The 19,840-nt window shown below is 39.4% G+C and overlaps 2 protein-coding genes and 1 long non-coding RNA gene across 5 annotated transcripts in view; 1 reads left to right on the top strand and 2 right to left on the bottom strand.

Moving 5' to 3' along the window:
• Window positions 1-16,405, bottom strand: part of LOC135164232 (uncharacterized) — a 77,776-nt gene extending 61,371 nt beyond the window's left edge. Inside the window, exon 1 of one of the 2 annotated variants that reach the window (XM_064124385.1) lies at window positions 15,978-16,405. The gene's annotated coding sequence lies outside the window, so the exon portion shown is untranslated. The remainder of the gene's footprint in view (window positions 1-15,977) is intronic. The other variant, XM_064124384.1, reaches the window with a different exon arrangement.
• LOC135164394 (uncharacterized) lies at window positions 4,515-5,919 on the top strand. The gene is made up of 3 exons (XR_010299285.1): window positions 4,515-4,760; window positions 4,853-4,919; window positions 5,061-5,919. It is a non-coding gene; the product is annotated as an uncharacterized LOC135164394 (long non-coding RNA).
• LOC135164393 (uncharacterized) lies at window positions 7,719-9,968 on the bottom strand. 2 transcript variants are annotated; one of them, XM_064124675.1, is made up of 6 exons: window positions 9,771-9,968; window positions 8,616-9,177; window positions 8,480-8,552; window positions 8,233-8,267; window positions 8,029-8,143; window positions 7,719-7,889 (listed from the first exon to the last, which is right to left on the bottom strand). In XM_064124675.1, exons 2-6 carry the CDS (start codon window positions 8,661-8,663, stop codon window positions 7,759-7,761), a joined length of 402 nt encoding a protein of 133 aa, XP_063980745.1. In that variant the 5' UTR covers window positions 8,664-9,177; window positions 9,771-9,968; the 3' UTR covers window positions 7,719-7,758. The 2 variants fall into 2 exon arrangements, with proteins under 2 accessions (XP_063980745.1, XP_063980746.1); XM_064124676.1 differs by lacking the exon at window positions 9,771-9,968 and having other exon boundaries at window positions 8,616-9,180.
• Window positions 16,406-19,840: the final 3,435 nt, after the last annotated feature.

Genomic DNA, 19,840 nt, shown 5'->3' with positions numbered 1-19,840 from the left:
CTGATAAAATACATTATATGACGTTATGGGTCACACGTTTGTAATTAAAGTTTAAAAATCCGTTTTGATTGTTCATCAATTAGCTGACTAATTTTACCGACCAGTTCTTGCAATCCCCCTAATTTATTCCCTGTACGCCCTCACTAAAGACATTCCCACTAATTTCAGCATTTGATGGATTAAAAAAGCTCTCAGCGCACATTATCATCCGTAATTACCCTCATTTGCACACGCGCAGTAATAATAATCCGGCGCGTTCGAGTCAACAGAATTGATTAGTGGAGTGAGAATGAAAATGTCAATGGGGAAAATATTAACTCAGCAATGACTATAATTTAACACCAGCGACTGAACAGTCGTAATTGCCTAATAATATTGGAGAATCCGGCGGTGTTATGGTGAATGGGTTAGATCAAATTCGGTAAAACGAATTACACGCAGGGCAGGGGGTTGAAAATCCGGGGGTTGTAGAGGTCGCTGTATAATAGTACACACGAATGAGTGTGGCTCCGTCGCTGCGGCAAGTGCGCGTCGCTCTGTGGTTTTCTTATTAGCTCTCGCAAAGGCACGTAACTGGATTAAATTAATCTGCTTCCTCCATTAAACTGCGAAATAATTTAATGCATAGCCTGGCTTCTATAGAGCTCCTACATTGCTTATATGAGTATATTATTATTCGGTCACATATGTAAAATTATAGTTCGGATGTTTCTTGACATTTTTTCCCCTCCCCAAAACAGTGTCTCACGTAATTTTTTTTAAGGTAAACGGAAATTACTAAATGGTAGTAAGAGACTGGTAAACGTTCTTAAAACAATAACTCCCCTCCACAGACAAGCAAATATTGATGAAAATAATATTTTCCATTTTTTCCAACTCTCCCGACAATTACCCGACATAAGAATGTTCGGAGATAAAGCCATAAAAATGTCTTTCCATTGAAAAACGCCGGTATCCTTTATCATCATGAAAGTCTAACTACATTTTCGTTAACGATTGAGCTCTCTCATTGGCAGCTTCCACGAGATTTCCAAGTGCTGCGAGGTCGGCTATGTTTTTTTTTTCACGTGGACTCCGAGAGTCACGATAAAATCGTAAAACTTTACGGATTGATACCGAGGCCATAGGACAGCTACGTGGTACTCTCGTGAAATTAAGTTGGAGGGGTCCACGCTACGTTCTTTCTCCAGCTTTTCTCACCAGCCTTTACCGTTAGCGTTAAAGTGCCTTTTCCGGGGCTAACGCAGAGGCGAAAAAACTACACCATACCACTTTTCCACGTTGAAAGAATGATTTTACGGGGCACGGACATTTACACAATGAAAGTCCATCGAGAAGTCGATTTTCTCCACGAGATACACGATTTTGCACTACTAATTCAAGGATTAAAAGGAGAAAAAGAGTGACTTCAACGATTTTGTGACATATATATTACTCAAACATTTCACCCAGAGCTGACCAACTTTCTCAGTTCTCTTTGTCTTCTCCTTCTTCTTCCATTTTTTTTACCACCGACTGAACTTGTCTCGTCGCCATTATTCCTTTTTGACGAGGTGTTACAATTTTTTGGTTGATCGTACGCCATTACCATCAACCGGAGTGGGAGATAAACCGATTTTCCTTCAGTCCTGGACTCCCAATGAATTACTTTTACCCCTCCAAAAAATTGTCGAGTACTCCCGGTTCGCGTCACTTGTTTTTGAAGGCAGGCGTTTCCCTTTGTCCTTTGGAGACTGGAGCAATCAGACCGGCGTTGAAATAATTCCCCCCGTCCTCACCCCTACCGAAAATTATAGAAAATTGTCAGAATGATATAGCAGTCCCTTTCAGCATTTTTCTACATGCCAAAATGGTCGCGGTAGTCACTCAATCCCAGCCGACTCCCCTCTGAGCCTCGGTCTGGAATTTCCTTGTAATTTTCGAAGCGATTTAACCGAAATTTCACCGACCACTGTGGCCACTCGCAGAAGCTCACTTATAAACTCTCTTTCCGTCTTTTTTTCCCCTCCACCGAGATTTTTCCCCTTAGTGTTACCAACCCCCTTTACGACAACACGGAGCTCCACCAGTGGTGACTATCACGTGAGACCGCAGCGTGCGTGTGCACCTCGGTTTCATCTTATATTGCCCCTCTCTTAAATCCTCAAACAGGGCCAAATAAGGTTTCACAGGGCCAGCCAATGCCAGCTTGGCGCACAACACGCCATTTATCTGGCATTTCAGTAAACTCACCCGTGCAATTTGTTTCCAGTATTATTTCTCCCTTCTATTTTATGTCCAGTTAATGAATTTTATTGATGATGTAGATTCGAAATTAGTATTCACCGTACATTGTAAACTACCGGTGCTTCCATTGCTTCATTTTGTAATTGCAAACTTCGCCCAGGGCGACAGTTCAACTACAATTGCTTTTGAGTATGTTTCTGAAATGTGAAAATGGTCGGTGAATTCATAAATATCGGTAAAATATCTGTCGCATAATAATAATTTATTATAAAAATGAGAATTCCAGCAGCGGCTGAGGTCACCACATCGGCAGACAGAGGAGTTTACCAAATAATTTTTTCAATATTAGATATTGCACAATACTTTCGCAATATTTTCGCTCCGGAATTATGAAAAATATACGCCGATGAAGTGAAATAAAGGAAAATAATTAAAATAAAATTAATTATATTCTCTCTGCAGAAGTAATTACCAATAATTGTCCATCCATTTCTCTCTGTTGACCTAAAATCTCATCATCCAAAAATTATCACCAATTCAGTACAGTAAATAATGAAATGCACAAAGCCATTATTTCCTCCGATATTTCACAATTTACCATTTCATCTGCAATAAAGAAGAAATTAGATTATGCGCAGTCTTTATGGGATGCCCTCTGCGACATTTTTCCAGAGACCGCAGTCCAAGTTGCATAAGGAATTCCGTGAATAATAAACTTCTCATTTAGTTCGCTTTGTGGGCGTAATAACTTAAATAATAAATCTTGGGCTTTATATCCAGTATGGCTTGTGCAGAATGCTATAAAGTACGATAGTAAAACAGCTACGCAAGTAGTCTCGGGAGAGCTTAGGCCGAATTAACCCTAATTGAATTCTCACACTCGAGAAAGGGTCACACTGTGGTTACCCACGTCGTTGTACCGGAATCAAAAACTCTCTGGCTAGCGTAGCTAAATCAGAGGGACTCCGAAATTCACGAAGGCGAGCTCCTACCCGTCATTATTTCATCTGAATTATATTTCGGAAGCGACCGGGTCAATTCCAAAATTGTCTGTCCTCCGAAGCATTTCCCGATTCACACACAGCCCGAAAAGTTCATGAAAGTGCTCTAATCCCTGTTTATTTACTTATTTATTTATTCATGGATTTTTTAAATGGAAAAAAATAAAATAAATGCACTAAGATAGCTGGCTTGCCTATAGTTGTTGCTCGACAGATTAAATAGAAAATTGTGCGATGTAGCAGTATGAAAAACCATTAAAGTTTTTACGAGATTCGTTCTCAGTCCTGCACCGTCGACAATTGTTTCGCGCATTTTGATACGGAAATTTTCAAATGACTAAGCGTTTTTGCATTCGATTCGAGAAGCGATAAGATTGATTGCACCACCTCTGCCGAAGGCTGGAGAGCTCGTGAGTAAAACTCCAGTGGCCGTCATAATCTTGAGCTGCAAATCTTGGAAATAAATACAGCTTTAATGCTGCTACATTGCGAATGCAATGGCTACGGTACTTTGTATTCATTAAATTATATTCAGAAAGTTGGCGTTAACGCATTTTATCTCATTGAAAAAGTTTATACGCTCCTCGAATTAATCTAATTTTCAAGCTAAAAGGAAGAAATATCATAAAACTAATTTACGACCTGCTTCTTTCACTGTGAAGGAGGGTTTATTCAAAAAACGGAACACTCAGTGCAAGTTTACAGCTTTTTTTTTTCTCCTCGTGCAATTTTTTTTCTGAAAAGGTATTTGTATTACAACTGTACTACTTGAGAACTTCAAGAGAGTGCACCGTATGTACATCTTATGCATGCGGTAAAACAGAAGGATATCAGCGTGGCAGAAGAAAGAAAATATGCAAATCGTAAATTCTGAGAACCTCATCAAAACGAGGAGAAACATAAAATGAAGTGATGAAGTCAAGGACAATGTTAGTAACATTGCAGTCGGAGAAAAAATATGTAGTGAGTAGAAAAAATGCTTTTGTCAGGGTATTTTATTAATTTTTTTCATTATAATTCATGTTAACTTAGTACCGGAATTCATTCATTGGAAAAAAATTAATTTCCACGTGCTCGTGTTATTTTTTCAACAAATGACACCGAAAAACTGAATGATCACCATATACTCACGCAGAAGTACAGACATTGGAATGACTCAGCTGGAAAATGCGATTGGTTCGAAGGGAGTGGTGCCCAAGAGTCTTATTCCCAAACTCTTCTCTTCTTCTGGAGTACGAGCATAAAAAATTTTCTACAGAAACCACTCACGATTCACCATATTGTTTTCCCCGCACTTGTCTCCCTCATTCCACGGTATGCCAACTACTTGAGGCTCCAGCGCCAGCGGTTATTTCACCCCTACCGCTGGAGGGTGACAAAGATGGAATCTGAATTTATACTTATTTCAGATGGAAAAGTTCAGCCCCCTGGTAGCCTGAAAAACACGTAATCCAGTTTTGTCTTGTGATTGAGGCTTTCTCATCCCCTCTCACTCTTCTTCGCAATTTCTTGGAGCGATGAATCACATAGCGTGTACTGGTTTTTTATTCACTCCTTCTTCCAGATCTATTTTCACTCCGTAGCTTCACCACCTTTTTATTTTCATGTTTTTCATTTTTCCTCAGAGATGTTCGTCACGACGCAGCCTTGCTGACCTCCTTTTTCATCATTCTTTTTCTCAGGTCGTACCAAGTAAGCATACTTCAATGCACATTTCTGATACTCTTTTCTTGCACGATAAAAGTTCCAAGGGAGAAGTGTTGGAAATTATTTTCACGTTATTAGCCTGTCAATTACATTCGAAATTCAATTCAATTCAATTTTTTAATGCAGTGAATTGAGTGGATGCACAAATTTTTGCAATTGAATGCGGTTGACAAATGCTCCCTGAATAACTGAACACCGAATTTAAAATGGAAAATGTATTTTCCCTGTCATAACTGTCACGTACATTTGTCCAACATGGGGTCTAACACCGTGTGGTAGTGTCACCAGCATTTCTGATACACGAGCATATCGCCAGGGTCGACGGAGATAACACATCCTCGAAGGTTAGCGAAACAAAGTAACCTGTTTTTCGGTCTTGTGGGACAGTTAGCTCGGTAGTATACTTGTGCGAATGATACATGTTACCCCGGGGAAATCTTATGGTGGCACGATTGGATGAACGCCATAGGTGATACTGTACATCTTCAAGAAAATTGCAACATCGAATTCACCAGCAGTTGGCGAAAAAAAAATGGATTAAAAACTTTCGAGAGTCGAGTTGTGATAAATGATGCACTCAATGGTCGTTGTGTCACTGGGTAATTTGTCAACGAAGTTTTCATGAATGACCTTCTTGGGAGCCCAACGGAACGATATTCCACCGGCCAAATGAAGATTATCTTCCTATCTTTGACTGGCGAATTTAAACTTCAAAAGACAGAACGACAGATTTTAATTGCCGAAAGCTCAAAGCCAAGTTAGCAAATCAATGGGGACTTCATTACAGAGCCTTTCAATTCCCCATTCACTATTCTTTTTAACATTAAGAGCACTCCTTTGACATGCCGCATTCAGTGGGCCTAAAAATCCGAGCCACCGTGGGGAGTTAACCAACCAAAGCTCCTGCAAGTAATGTAGAGGGTGAAAAATTTTCCGGGAGAACGAGGTCTTCATCAGGATAACCGATCTCTGACGTTTTTTTCCCTTTTTCCTTTATGATTGGGACTCAAATATTGCGGCCTCATCAAAGGGCATATGCCATCTATTTCAGCAAAAAGGTTTCGTGCTGAAGGTTCATATTAAGCCTTCAGTCTCGATAAATGAGTAAAGAAAAATATTAAAGATTTTAACAGGTTTATTTTCAACTGAAAAAAATATCCCTAAGCGATCCTGAATTTTTACACTATATAGTTCTGGAAAATATCTCGGAGCTAAAAATGCAAGTGGAGGCATCCAAATGTTTTCCCACCTCCGCTTTGGAATTATTTTACATGAATAATTCCCCTGAGAAATTGGAAACTTTAAAGAATTAAAAAAACTAATATGTCTAGATCACACGAGAAAAACCATTCGATTTGAGCTGATGCATTTTTCAGGCATTCGCACGCTATTAATCATCGACAGGTATTATCGATTAACGAGCGTGAAGTGTCAGGGGTAGCACCCGACGAGCCATAAATATGGTATATCGTGCCGTATATAATCCGGTATCGGGTATAACCCAAAAATATACATACGCATTTTATATCTCCACGTGTGTATAGCACAGGTCAGGGGGATTTTTTTTTTGTTCCTACCCGATTCCCCCACTACCGCCGCTCTCGATGAAAAACAGTCGTCAAGAGTCCTGGGATTACCTTTTAAAAATGCATAGCCACCCCTAACGCCCTACCCCACCCCCGTATGCCAAAAAAACCTCTTTTATGCCCCAGAAGTTTTCTCCCGAAGGCAATTTATTGAGATAGCAAGTTCTGCCGAGCCGTTTCATAACGAAAATAAAAATATTATAGCGTTTTTCATGCATTAAATCACGTTAAATCACTCGTTTAACATCAGCGTCAGTGACCCATTTATTGCGTCTTGGGTGCACCAACTCCGGGCTCTAATTTTTAATTTTTCAAACTGCTCAAAATTTTTAATAAATCTCTCATGAATAATGGATCACTCCAGTTTGTTGCACTGTCTAGATTGGAATTTTTTTCAAATCTCTTATCTTATTTTATTATTCCAGAAGAAAAAATTTATTTTCTTACGTGAAATAATTGGGAAAAATTCGTAGATGACTTGCCTGGAGAAATGTTCTCTTAAAAAATAAATTCCGCTCCCAAGAAAATAATTCCTTGGCAAAAGTAATTTTTTTCTGAGTGTATATTTGTAATCCTGCGGGTGCAGTTGGAAGAGCGAACATTTCAGATGACTCAATTATGCACCAAGGATCGTGGGAGGTTTCCTAATTGGATTGTTTGAGGAGATGCAGTTTTTTACGATTGGCGTATAACACCTGCCACCGGAGAGGTGGATGAAAATACAGATGCAATAAAATTCTCGGAACAAAAAAAAATGATTTCACTCTTGCAAAATGTCAAATTTTGCGTGAGAATGATGAGCAATACTTTTTACCCTCAGCACATGAAATTGTGTAAGCGAAATGGGGATGGTTTTGAGTCAATTAAAGGGCCAACACACGATACACTCAAATTATCCAAAATAAATCTGGAGTTTGACTTTAATAATATAGTTCAGCTTGCTCATGCAATGCCGCAGATGAGAATGAAGACGAATAGTTTAGTTATCATTATATCCCACAATTGATAACCCAGAGTTCGAGAACACAGCTGAGCCAGCAATGAGAAATTACGGCTGTCTCGAGTGCCTAATACAGTTGGAGTTTTTGTGAAAATACAAGTTAATGGAGATAAACTCTAACAATACCTTGCCAACTGACAGCACTATTTGTCTTCCTCAAAACGTTCAATCAATTTTCGGGGTGAATAAGACAGCATCTTCCCGAATTCTATTTTATTTTTTGATACATTCGTTTATTTCATTTATGTGGGGGCGAAAGTTGCGTCGATGGAAGTCCATTCCACCGGGGGTTCAGCATTTTTACGCTCTCGTTGTTGTCTATGCACTGAATGTATGCGTCCAGGTCACCATTGTGCCCGTCGGCGATCACTGTTCAGGAATGGAGAAGAATTCATTTGAGAGGTAGATAGAAATATAACTAAATAAAAAAGTTAATTTTTTCGTAGTCGACTAAAATATATCGGATGTTTAAACACTTTTTCTAACAACATAAAGCAAAATATAAAACCTCTGTCCACGCAGTACTTTAACCCTTCAATTATCTCTGGCAACTTTTCCCTATGTGTCCAAGTTAAAAACTCGTCGTTTATCTTCTCCTTGACGAATTCATGATTTTCGCTCACCTGTTGATGAATTAAATTAGCAGCTGTTCATCAAGTGGAATAAAATATAAACATCATGAATTTAAAAATATCTTTATTCAGGTACTCACGAATCCATGTCTCTGCAATTCTTGCACGAGATAACCTGCGAGATTAAACACATTAAAAATTGACTAATTAAATCATTATTACTAATTAATCGCGGAATTTCCCCACGGAATAAATTTTTTAATGTGCAATTTAAATACTCGAAACTCTGTTCAATACTTTCGAACAATTTTTTGTTCTATCTTTTAAATAAAAAACTACTAAAACTCCCTAGCATTGTTATTATTTAGATCGATGAAAGGTACGTACTGTTTGGCGAGTCAGGCCATCGTAAGTGACTCCTCAGGACTTGAGGCGGTTTTCCATCGACAAAATCTTCCCTCTAAATTCAATGAGATCATCAAAAATGATTTTCCGCCGAATAGATATTATTCAGTAAACTCACCAACAAGGTAACGCCAACCAAAACCAAAACAAAACTTTTTGCTGCCATTTTAATCCGTAAACAGCCCCTCAACTGCCCCAAAACTTGTGAAACAGTAATGTGAGTTGAGTGTATCTGGTGACTCTGTGTCTCTCAGAATTGAACTCTCTTATACTGATAACTCTCACAGTCAATGCAATCTATGCTGTATAGCTGACATAGCAGGGAGTAGATATAACGCTCCATAAAGAGAATTATCTTCAATGATAGTTATTTTATGTTCTCGAATGGACTGAGTATTTATCGCAGCCCCTTCCACCAATGCTTTTCGTTGGTCTTCTGACCGTTTAAAAATATAAATTCCTCAGTTATTTATTGAGAACGATTACTTTCTGTCGCCCGATTACAGGGAAAGACCGGTGTGTGCAAGGTTATGAAAGAAATAAATGGGAATTTCATATCTCTTTTTTTTCTTCTCCGTTTATCATCGCGTGCACTTTGATATAAACAGGAAGCACCTGAGATTCACGGAGGCTCCGCTTGTTTTCACTCGTGGATGATTTCCAGTTGAAAACGAAACGCTCTAAAATAAGGCACGAGCGAATGATCAAAGTGATTTTAATGACTGTCAAAGGAACTTGGGAATTTCACTGTAATTGAAAATAAAACTCCCAAGATGGGGCACTTTATTTTCACTTTGATTTCTTGAGGAGCTGCTGCGTGAAATGTCATCACTCGCGTGAAAATATTCCAACTACGAATACAATATATTATTACGCAGAGAAAAAAATATTCTCCTGGGGAATATTAACTTTACAAAATATTAAATAAATCGGAAGCAAAGTATTAATCGACAGCGCTGAAAACATAATGAAGATAATGGTCTACCTCACGAACGAGAATGGATTACAAGGCCACTGTTATCTTAATTATGTTTACAAAAAAAATTTGTTGTAGTCACCTACATTATGCTTCACATCTCTTTGAGTCCATTAAAAAATATTCAAAAAAATGATAAATCGTTTGACATTGAAAAAAAATTTCCTAGACAATTGTATATAAAAATATCTCTTGAACCGGCCCAAACGAAATATGTTTAAAATTAACTATGTCAAATTCTAAATTATATTCCACTTATAGTTAGAATTTGTCATTGACGAATCACTAGATACTCACGACTGAAATTTTAAAAAATTCACTCAGTGCATGAAAATTGTGTTCTTTCTTATTTATTCTTAAAAATAGTTAGTCTCGCCATTTGAGCGTTTTTCCCTCGAGATATACACTCCCGCGGGATTTTCGTTGAAAATGTTTCTTATCTGAATGCTAACCGATGCTAAAATACCGGCAAGAACATTTACTTAGGAATACATGAAGACTTGAAAATATTTACGAGCGCAGTTTAGCGAGGAAGGATGAATTTGTCTGATCCGGCTGACTGCATATCGTCCTTATCTCCTTAAGAGAGGGGGTGAGAACGAGGTGGGGGGAGCGGACGAGGTAGAGGGGGGCTGCATTATTCGAGTCTAACTGGCACAAGTCCAAAATACCGAACACGTTAACAGTACGACTGTGTGCGAGGGTAAAGGAAATAAAATACTGGAAAAAATGGGAAAGAGTGAACGGAGAAAGAATGACGTAGGGTCGGATCACATATAGGTTTTTGGTGGGTGCATTGTTCGATATCCCAAGCGAGAAGCCGCGGGCTTAATCGCTCGAGTTGACCGCGAAAAATATGGGTGGCCTCCGAAACGGCTCTGGCTTATCGAGAATTTATTTCACAACGTGACAACTACCTCTGGCGGTTCGGCGCTGGCTTTGTGACACTCAAATAATTTTCTTCATTGAGTGCACGTGTTTATTCTCTTTTTTTCGAGGGATAATTAAAATTTCAGGCACAACACAATAGTAAATCGATTTAAATGAGAGGGATGCATTTGGTGCACTGCCACTAGAGAATATGAAGATGACGTGGTATTAATTTCGATGTTAGAGGTACATAGAGCTGTCACAATCAATGGAAGCTTCAAAAGAAAATTAGTTAATCGTCAATTACAGCCTCGAGGGCGGAAGTACTCTGAGACATGAAGATGACTCTGACACAGTTATTAATATATGTGTTAAAATCATTTTTTTCCCATTCACAGATAATTATTCAATGAAAAGTGAGATAGAGCATATAATGACCTACAAAAAACTCACTTCCATTAAAAGAAATGTTCTCCCAAATTCACGTAGAAAATTCAAGTCGAACTCAAGGGATACTAACCAAATGAAAGTTCGGCGAGTACTAGTTCGGATGTAGAAAAGTGTGCCTGTGTGCAGGAGTGTGGAGAGTTGGTGAGAACTAACTCGAACGCGTCGCACGGCTTCCGGCGATGTGGCCAGACTCCAACTTTGCAATCAAGGCGCGGTCGTATCTCGCGTAGTTTCGCGCTCTACGAGGATGGAGAATTGAGACAGAAGATATAGCGGCCGAGGAGAGATGGTGTGAGAGAAAGCGAATGAGGAAAGGGGTGGTGGAGGGCGTGAGGGAGAATAAGAGCGGAGAGGAGGATGAGAGCAAGCCCGGAAACCTCACTCCGTGGAAATCGAGTAGTGCCAGGACGAATTGCACGGATAACTCTCGTGCGATTCTTGTGGTCGAATTACAAACATGGCCTTGCATGAACCTTCCGCCAGAGTGGACCCTGCTGAAATACCGGCACCAATATTGTCCTGTGGATAAAGCGTTCTTGGAAATTTTGGTGTTGAACGAAAATTGATCACCCAATTTTTTTTTTAATTACAACGTTGGACTGCATCACTATTCTGAAGTAAAAGGTGATTGGGTTTTAACGATGACATTGGTCCCAATTTATAAAATACTATAGCATGAATTCAAGATTTTTAAATATATTTTTGAGAACATCAATATGTCCACATTAGCAATTATGATTAAAATTGGATAATTACATAAAATCTCATCCACATCGGCTTTCATTCCCCGACGCAACCCACTCAACCCGCTGAATTACGCAAAATTGGTGCTCGTTAAAAATAGAGTAAAGTGGCTTTTCCACACAGACCAAAACCAGATTGGAACCCAAGCTTCATTATTTATCGTTTCGATCCATTCATGTTGACTTTTAACTGAATAATAGATACACCGTTGGACCCGGCACTGTACGATTTCATTTGCCAACAGAGTGGCAGTTTGAAAACGCGTAATTTTCTCCGGGTAGCAGTGGTCGAGAGGGGAGAGGAGAATTTGTGTGAATGCCAGGAACTTTCTGAATAGGTTGGCCGCTTGGTTGTGAAATTTGTTACACGTTGATTAGTCCCGGGTATGAGTTGCAGAAGTAATATATGACTTTGCCCAACATATATTTACCAAAATGTCAAATTTACGGGAAATTAATGGACCACATTAGGTTTAAGAATTTCTCCCATTACTCGTGCCCCACTGTTAATTCAATGAATAAGCTAACAAGGATTGAAGGATATATTGGAGTTGTTCGAGAGCATCGGGAAAATGCCTCGGAGCGACTCCCAATGCCGGATAAAACATCGAGTAAATAGAGACAATGATCCAATCGAGTTGTGAGTAGTTTTAGAAAGAGAAAGAGCGAATAAAAAAAAAGTCTGGCTGGCCTCCAGCTCTTGGCTAAGATTTACAGAAGCGCGTGTACACACCACTTTTACAAACTCCCTCCTGAAAAGCACACGTTCCCCCTTAACTCATCTCCTATCTTGTTCAATCCACACGGAGAAAAAAAAAATGAATGAGCAAACAAGTTTATAATTTCTAGCATTTTTCGATCTGAAATTTTTCTAAAGTCGTGAACAAGTGTATCTACGATCTAGATACTAGTTTCTACAGCAGATCCCCCACCCGCCCATTTTTCTCTGTGCACCCTTGTCCCTTTCAACAATATAACTTTTTTTTATCCACAGAGGAAATATTTATGCTTCGTTATTCTCGTCATGAGCCGTTATTCTCGTCTCACAGAGGCAAATAAGAGCGTACTTTTTGTAGAAAATAGGGTCGCAGTTAAATCAGGGCTCATGGAAAATAAATAAAAGCCAATTAATTTCAGAATTCTCATGGAGAATAATATTCTGTGGGGAAAGAACATCTTCTCCCTAATGAACTCATAAATACTGACATTTTACAACGCCGGAAAAACGCGAACAATCGGTTCCATCGAGTGGGTCGCAATGACATTGCTCGGAGGTATGCGAGATGAATATTTTGTAACGGTTTTTTCATTCTCTTTTTATGGGAGAAAATACACATATACTGGGTATCATAATGTTATGAATGTTACTATTCCTCTTATTCCAGAACTGCAATGTTCTGCAACAACATTAGAGTTTTTTTCTGCGGGGGAAAAAATATTGTCATTTTTATGGACATATAAAGAGTGACATTTTACAACTACGGAAAAAATGGACGAGAAAAAAAAATAATTAACATTTCTCGAAGATATATACGATAAATATTTGGATGCGGTCGTCTACGGCTCCAGTTCTGTACCGATCCACACACACAACATTATCTATGAGTAGCCTTCCGGTATGCAATATGGGGGCTTTAAAAAGCCCGGGTCGAGCACCCCCCGGGTAGATAAACAGCGTGGGGCGAACTTGAGACTTTACGATCACCACTTATTTTCATAGTTTTGATATTTTCCCCGGAATATACTGTTGAGGAGAAAGCTTCACTGATAAAATGAGGGAAAAACCGCAGGACTCCACTGTACGTACATCGGTATTTTATTTTCCAAAAGTTCATCTCAATGTACTACTGGCGAGCAAATAAAAAACAGGTAAAAAAATTGAAAATAAAGTACGAAAATTCGAGAGAGTTGCCCTGAAAATTGTGAGCAACATACTTTTCATTCACTCGTGTGTAGATCGTTAAAACTCATGACACAGTGCGCCAGAGCTGTGCCAAGTTTTTATTACACATGAAATGTGACATTTGGGCAACTCGTTATCCCCAAACATTTGCCGATCCTAACTCCAAGTATCAACTATTGTGAACTGTCGACATTCTTCAATCTGACAAGGTACCAGGGCCGACGACACGTGCAAATTTGAGCTGGTGAGGGACTGTTGGGGAATGGGAGATAATCCCCTTCTCTTCTCCGCGCGGAAAAAAAAATTGAGTACCTGTTCTGTAATCTGCCAGTCAAAATAATATTCGGTAAAAATTACGGAAGAGTTACGCACTTTTTCCGTGAACTTTGAATACTGTTTTGACTGGAAAATTACAGGCGCGTAATTTTCAAAGAATTTTTCTCTCCGTGTTTTTTTCATAAGCATTTGAATCCAACGCCCGGAAAAATTTCAAGAGTTGAGTACTCAACACGTCTGACTATAGCACGACCGCCCCTGCAAGTTACACCGACGATGATCACTCGAGAGTGAAATTCAATAGTCACTGAAACCTATAGAGAGTATCCTGAAATTGAAATGGCTAAGGAGACGGAACTGATGGAAAATAAAGTATCAATAATATTAAAAACGATAGAAATATGAGAAGAAATGAGAACAAGAGCCATTGAAAGTCTCAAACCCGGTGGAATTGTAATTGGAAGAATTTCTATCCTGAATTTAATTGGAAAGTTTCCTATGCTGCCAGAAAAAGAGGGAGAGCAAGTTGATGATAGTTAAAGTGAAAAAAGAAGAGCCCCAAGTAGGGGAAAAAAATAATGAAGTAAGTGCATCCCCAGTTCATCGCAAATAGAATTAAACAATTCTCCACTGATGTTTTTATTCAGCAGTTGCATGGGATTTTCCAAAGTACAACAACACAACCTTGAAAAAAAAATCCAACTAACAGAGAAAAATTCTCCATTTTATCGGTCACAATAGTGGCAAAAGCCACCGTAAAGCTGTGGAAGAACAAGTGGCAATGAAAGGGAGCGTCATAAGAAAGAAAAACGTTACTTTGAACCAAGTCAGAGGTAAAAAGTATAGAATAACAAGCAACAAAAACAACACGAAGGCCATTCCAACAGACATTGTTGTGTGACGGAACTTTGGAGCTTGTGGCATTTCTTTAGTGCACTCCGGGGTGGGGGAGGGGGAGGAGAGAGGTTTAAACAGTAGCGGAGAAAGGCGGAGGAAGTCGAAAATAAAACAATGAGAAGGAATAAATAAAGCCCACAGGAAGAGAGATTAGACACTGAGACATGTAATTTAAAGTGTTGGGAAGCCATCAGCGCACGAAGCCACTCATCTATGGTGTTACTTATCACAATTATCGAGACATTTTTGTCCCTTTGTTATCACTGGACCCAGATATCCTCCAGCAGCTACAGCAGCATGACGTCTCGTCTAAGGGGTCGTGAGTAACAATAAAAAATGTGTCTTCTCTCTTTTGTCCACCTTGTCCTTTGTCTTTTCTCTTGTCCCGAATCTTCCAACGCCAGCACTCGTCGGCAAAAAACTACCATGCAATAAATCCCAGTGGCGAATGACTCTTTTCCTCTCCCCCTGCGGCGTTTTGGTCTGGTTATCCTGGTGGGAGCCCGGGGAACAGGGGTGCGCTGAGAGAGAAAGAGACTAACGTCTCTCAACGACAAAATATTACCCCTGCTACCACCAAGAAGGATATTCTCGAATAATTTCGTGACGTACGAGTTTACGTTCACTCTGGGAGTTTCCGGAGACATTTTCAAAGTATACACTATCCCCGGCCACTTCTTCCTTCACTTATTTCCTGGACAAATATTAAATACTGGGGAAAAATTGTCAACGGAGCCGTGACATTTGGTAATTAGTGTAACATGTAGGGGAAATTTATTCGAAGCCTTCCAGCAGTTCCTTTGTTCAAGTTTCAGCACCGCTGAATCCTGTGGTCTGATCTACTTTTTTATTTTTGCATCAAAACAGTTTTGAAGAAATATTTAATATATTTTGCAAAATATATGAAGTTTTTTCACGACAAGGGATTATCTAAATAGCACGACGACTCTCCCGCAAGACCCATCACCTGATTTATCAAAAAAAAGTTAATTCAGTTACAGCTCCGCGGAGTGCAAGTTGCTAGTGCAATACCAACTATATGCACCTTGTGATAAATTAATTATCCTCCTCCTCGGCTATCTCCCTTCCGCCCAGCAGAGAGTGGAAGCCAGAAGCACCTTCACCAAGTTTCCAAATTCACACAACTTCAATTTCCAAGGGGAAACTACCGCCTCAACAACAATTACAATTTTGCGTTCTGTCGATCGCCAAATGGTCCTTGTGTGTCGTATAAACCACATAATTCAATGATGTTTCAACATCGTTATCGTTTTACAATTATCATCTCCAGTTTATGTTTACCAAGAGGATGAAATTTCAATTAATATCGCAATAATGACTCATTGATTATTTTCCTGTACTCACCAGTCAGAATTTTATCACCTCGTTCCATTTTTCACCAATAATTGTCTGTGTTGCGATGCACAAGTCACTCACAATATTGCCAAGTTCACAATCCACAACTCGACAAATTTTAAATTGCGCACATGCTCGGCAACTGGGGCTAATCCATCTAAAAACAATGGCCCCATTCGCAGGAGAAAAAATAATAAACAAAAAAAAATTTTTAACGCGCGGATATAAGTGTCTATTTCCGATACTGGAGCTCGTTCAGAGGTGTCACAATTTTTTAATCTATGACATTTTTATTTCTTCAGGAAATTAAAGTACACTCTTCCAACGGGAGATAAAGTTCAGCAGAAACAACGCATGAGACCTTGCGCGCCGGGCACCGGGCGGTGACTGAATCCGTTGAATTTTCCTCTCACCTCCTGCGCTATCAGTCGCTCCCCCCTACTGCCGTAGCATCCCAACTCACCCCTCTGCCAACGCATTCGCATGTCTCCATTCCGCGAATAAGATCGTCTCCACAGCCCAAAGTCTCTACAATGATGTATTCTCCTGAGCCATATCGCTGACGGAAAAAATTGATTTTTTCAAAGGAATTCCACTCGAATCGACTCTCATCTTCATCATCATTAATTTTCAAGTAAACGTGATTTTACAATGAATAACATTCACGCCTCCTTGCAATACCTTTTACCTCTTTGCATTTATCTCCATGAGAATATGTCATTCATTTCCAATTAAAAGTTTCCTGTCCCCACGAATCGACTGATCTTTAATTTTCAAGATATTTTGATATAAATAATGTCTTCTAGTCGCATATTATTCAACTTTAGTTTGAATCTCGAGAATCAGCTACTGCTTAATGAGCATAAATACCACGCCCCTCAACTCCGCCTGACGAAGCGCTGTTTTTGTGAATTATCAACAGACATTGCTGCATAAAGCTATTAACAATTGTCCCTAGTTTTTGGAGGAGTTTGTCTCGCACTGTGCGCCTTCCACATTCTCATGGGATGAGAGTTTGTAAGCGAGATTACAGTGCGCGCGCATATACTCTGGAAAACAATGGACAATTAATGCGCACAATATTCCACCGCGGAGATTCCTCAGTTAGTCCATGGAAATTCCAGCTTGAACAGCTTTTCAGTATTAAGGCATGCATACTGAGATCCTCCGATGCAGTGAGGATCAATGACAAAAATGTTGATGAATTTTTCGGATTCTGTCTTGGCCTAAGCAGAGCATAATGCCAGAGCTATGCCAGCATAAATAATCCTTTATTTATGCTGCACTATTTTTTACAAGTTAAAAATTCCTTCAAATTCAAAACTCTTGAAAAACATGGCAACGAATGTAAAACTATTGAATGATCCTCGTCATTTACTCCTCTCCCCTATTTATTCAATTATTATTATCAAGTTGAGTAGAAGAGGATCTCCCGGACGATACCCGTTGCCTCGTAATAAATGCTCGCCCACCGTCTTCCTCACTCCTTTCATAAAGCAAACCTCCTGTCGCTCAGTAAATCACTGTCAGAATTCACTCCGTCGAGGTAGAAATGCCCACGCCCTCCAAACAAGATCGCGAGAAACACAGATGAAAAAAGGCAACAGAAAGGGCAAGAGTTGTCAGCCCCCGAGCATTCACATTACCAATTCCCCCTCCCCTCTTCCCATTTTTATCATTTATAATTTTTCCCCAAGTGCTGGAACAATTTACCTGACGTTCAATCTTTTATTTCCACGAGCCTATACAACAATGAGAAATGAGACTTGACTGTGAGAGACAAGGCGAAAAAAATCCGACGCATGTCGCTGGCAATTGAAAGAGGGAGCGTGATTTTCACGAGAGTGCTTCGGAAAATTTTGACATAATGTCACTAACTATCGAAAACTCGAAACAATTCGTTCGGTCGTGTGCAGTGAAACTCAGGAGAAAAGATAAAAAGTATTTCGAGGGCGGGGGAGAATGAGAATGTATGAAGTATTGAGACAAAGGAAAAATGAGAGGGGACGGCTGTGGGTGGGTTTGAGAGGCAAGGTCAAGTGTCCAAGTAGAACAAGAACAAGGAAGGCTTCCCTGAAAAACCCCGGTGAAGAGGTTGTGCGAAGCAATAGGCAGATAGGGTAAGGGTGGACAAAGTGAATGAGTTAGTGCGGTTGCTTGAATTGCAGGCTCGGCGTATGGTTCCTCAGGAGATTTTAAATTCTCTGTGAACACTGAATGTATTAAGATTCTAAAGTTTTTCAAATTTATGTAGCAAATAATTTTTTGCAACCATCGAATAATTTTTTTTCGAGTCCTCTATCTTCTGAATACCATTTTTCTCATAAAATATTAAATATTAAAAAATAAATGAATGTCAATGCAAATGAGAGATATAATATTTCTATTTTTATACGACGAATGCATCACAATGAGTGAATTAATAACTAGAAGGCTTTGATGATGAAAAAATATCAAAATACCTTTATCCTCCACTATATCAGATCCATCCGTATAATTTTATTTTTTATTTATCTCGTCATGCTTTGTTAGTCGGTTGCTTCTGTGAAAATGAAGTTTACGTATCTACGTGACTCGACTGGTTACTAAAACGAGGTCTTGTCGGTGTATTCCCCGCAAAATGAAAGACTCTGCTTGCATAGACACCCCACTATATTCCACTCCCTGTATTTCTTTACAACATATTTCATTCCTTTCATGGTCGTATACAATATCCCCCGGAGAAATTCGATTGTAATATATAACCATCAAAATCCAATTTGCGGATATTATGGGCGAATAACGCGGGGGGCAATGAACGTAAAGACTATTCGAGTGCATTTTTAGAAGATAGAAGCGTTGCCAATACGATACGAAACGTTACTGCAGAAGCCTTTCTATCTGATTAGCTTCGTCAATATACAGTAGTCTCCTCACTCATTTTTAATTCGATAAAGTAAACATTCATCATTTCACTCATTTACAAATGAAGAGAAATGAAGGAATTTTCAGACTAAAATGATAGCGTGTGCACGTGCAGCGTGAGAGGGGGAAAACACAGATTTCCGTAGTCGATGGAGTAACTAAAATCCCATGAACACATATTCAATGAATGTGTAATGTTTTCATATATAATTACCTCCACTGGAACCTCGGAATTATCCCGAATTCCCGCAATTTTCCGCGGCTTATCATGAATTTCATCATACGAAAGTACTCTTAACCCTAACTGATCCCCACATTGGAATTGCAAATGATCGATTGAATCGTCGCCCTCAGTATTCAACTTGAGATCGCATATATATATATATGCTACCGCCCCAGCCCAGCGATTAATTTGATTCTGTGGAAGATCAGGGACTCGATTATTCCGCGTGGTCGAGCCTCGGATGCTTGGGTGTGCGCCGCTCTAAAGTACCTACTTTATACCCAATTCTCTTTCCTTGGAGCCCTCATTGAATCGACGATCAGCGATAAATTTCCAATAATCTTTAATATTCATGATCATCTGGCGCCTTTAAACACCTATCGCACATTGCTGAGATTGAAGGGACACATTATATCAGCGTCGAGTACTGTCTAAATCCGTCTCTTGTGTTGGGCTTGATGTGTCTCTGTATATTGCCAAGTCCTCTTTGGCATTATCATCATGAATATTCACCGTTCGAGGAGCGTGTGTCCTCCATCACAGGCGAGTGAAGGATTCTCGTATAATCTTCATTGTGATGGGCCTATAGAGAATATCACGAGATACTGCCCTTTCACACCAATGCTGTAACTACTCCACAAGTTGCACTTTAAATGACAATCGCGAATGGAAAGTTATTCTCACTATAAAGAGTGATTTATTTTCCGGAATTTGAATTTTCATTTTTACTTTACAATAAATCAAA

This window comes from Diachasmimorpha longicaudata, chromosome 7 (genome assembly GCF_034640455.1).
Source record: "Diachasmimorpha longicaudata isolate KC_UGA_2023 chromosome 7, iyDiaLong2, whole genome shotgun sequence".
NCBI lineage: Eukaryota > Metazoa > Arthropoda > Insecta > Hymenoptera > Braconidae > Diachasmimorpha > Diachasmimorpha longicaudata.
Note: the sequence above shows the minus strand (reverse complement) of the source record. Positions and strands in the feature narration are given on the sequence as shown.

Excerpts from the sequence above, each read along its gene's own strand:
- LOC135164393 (XM_064124675.1), bottom strand. The coding sequence starts at position 8,663 with ATGGCAGCAAAAAGTTTTGTTTTGGTTTTGGTTGGCGTTACCTTGTTG. Across the intron at positions 8,553-8,615 it reads TGGTTGGCGTTACCTTGTTG|AGGGAAGATTTTGTCGATGG; the intron begins GTGAGTTTACTG and ends CATTGAATTTAG. Across the intron at positions 8,144-8,232 it reads AATTGCAGAGACATGGATTC|GTGAGCGAAAATCATGAATT; the intron begins GTGAGTACCTGA and ends ATTCATCAACAG.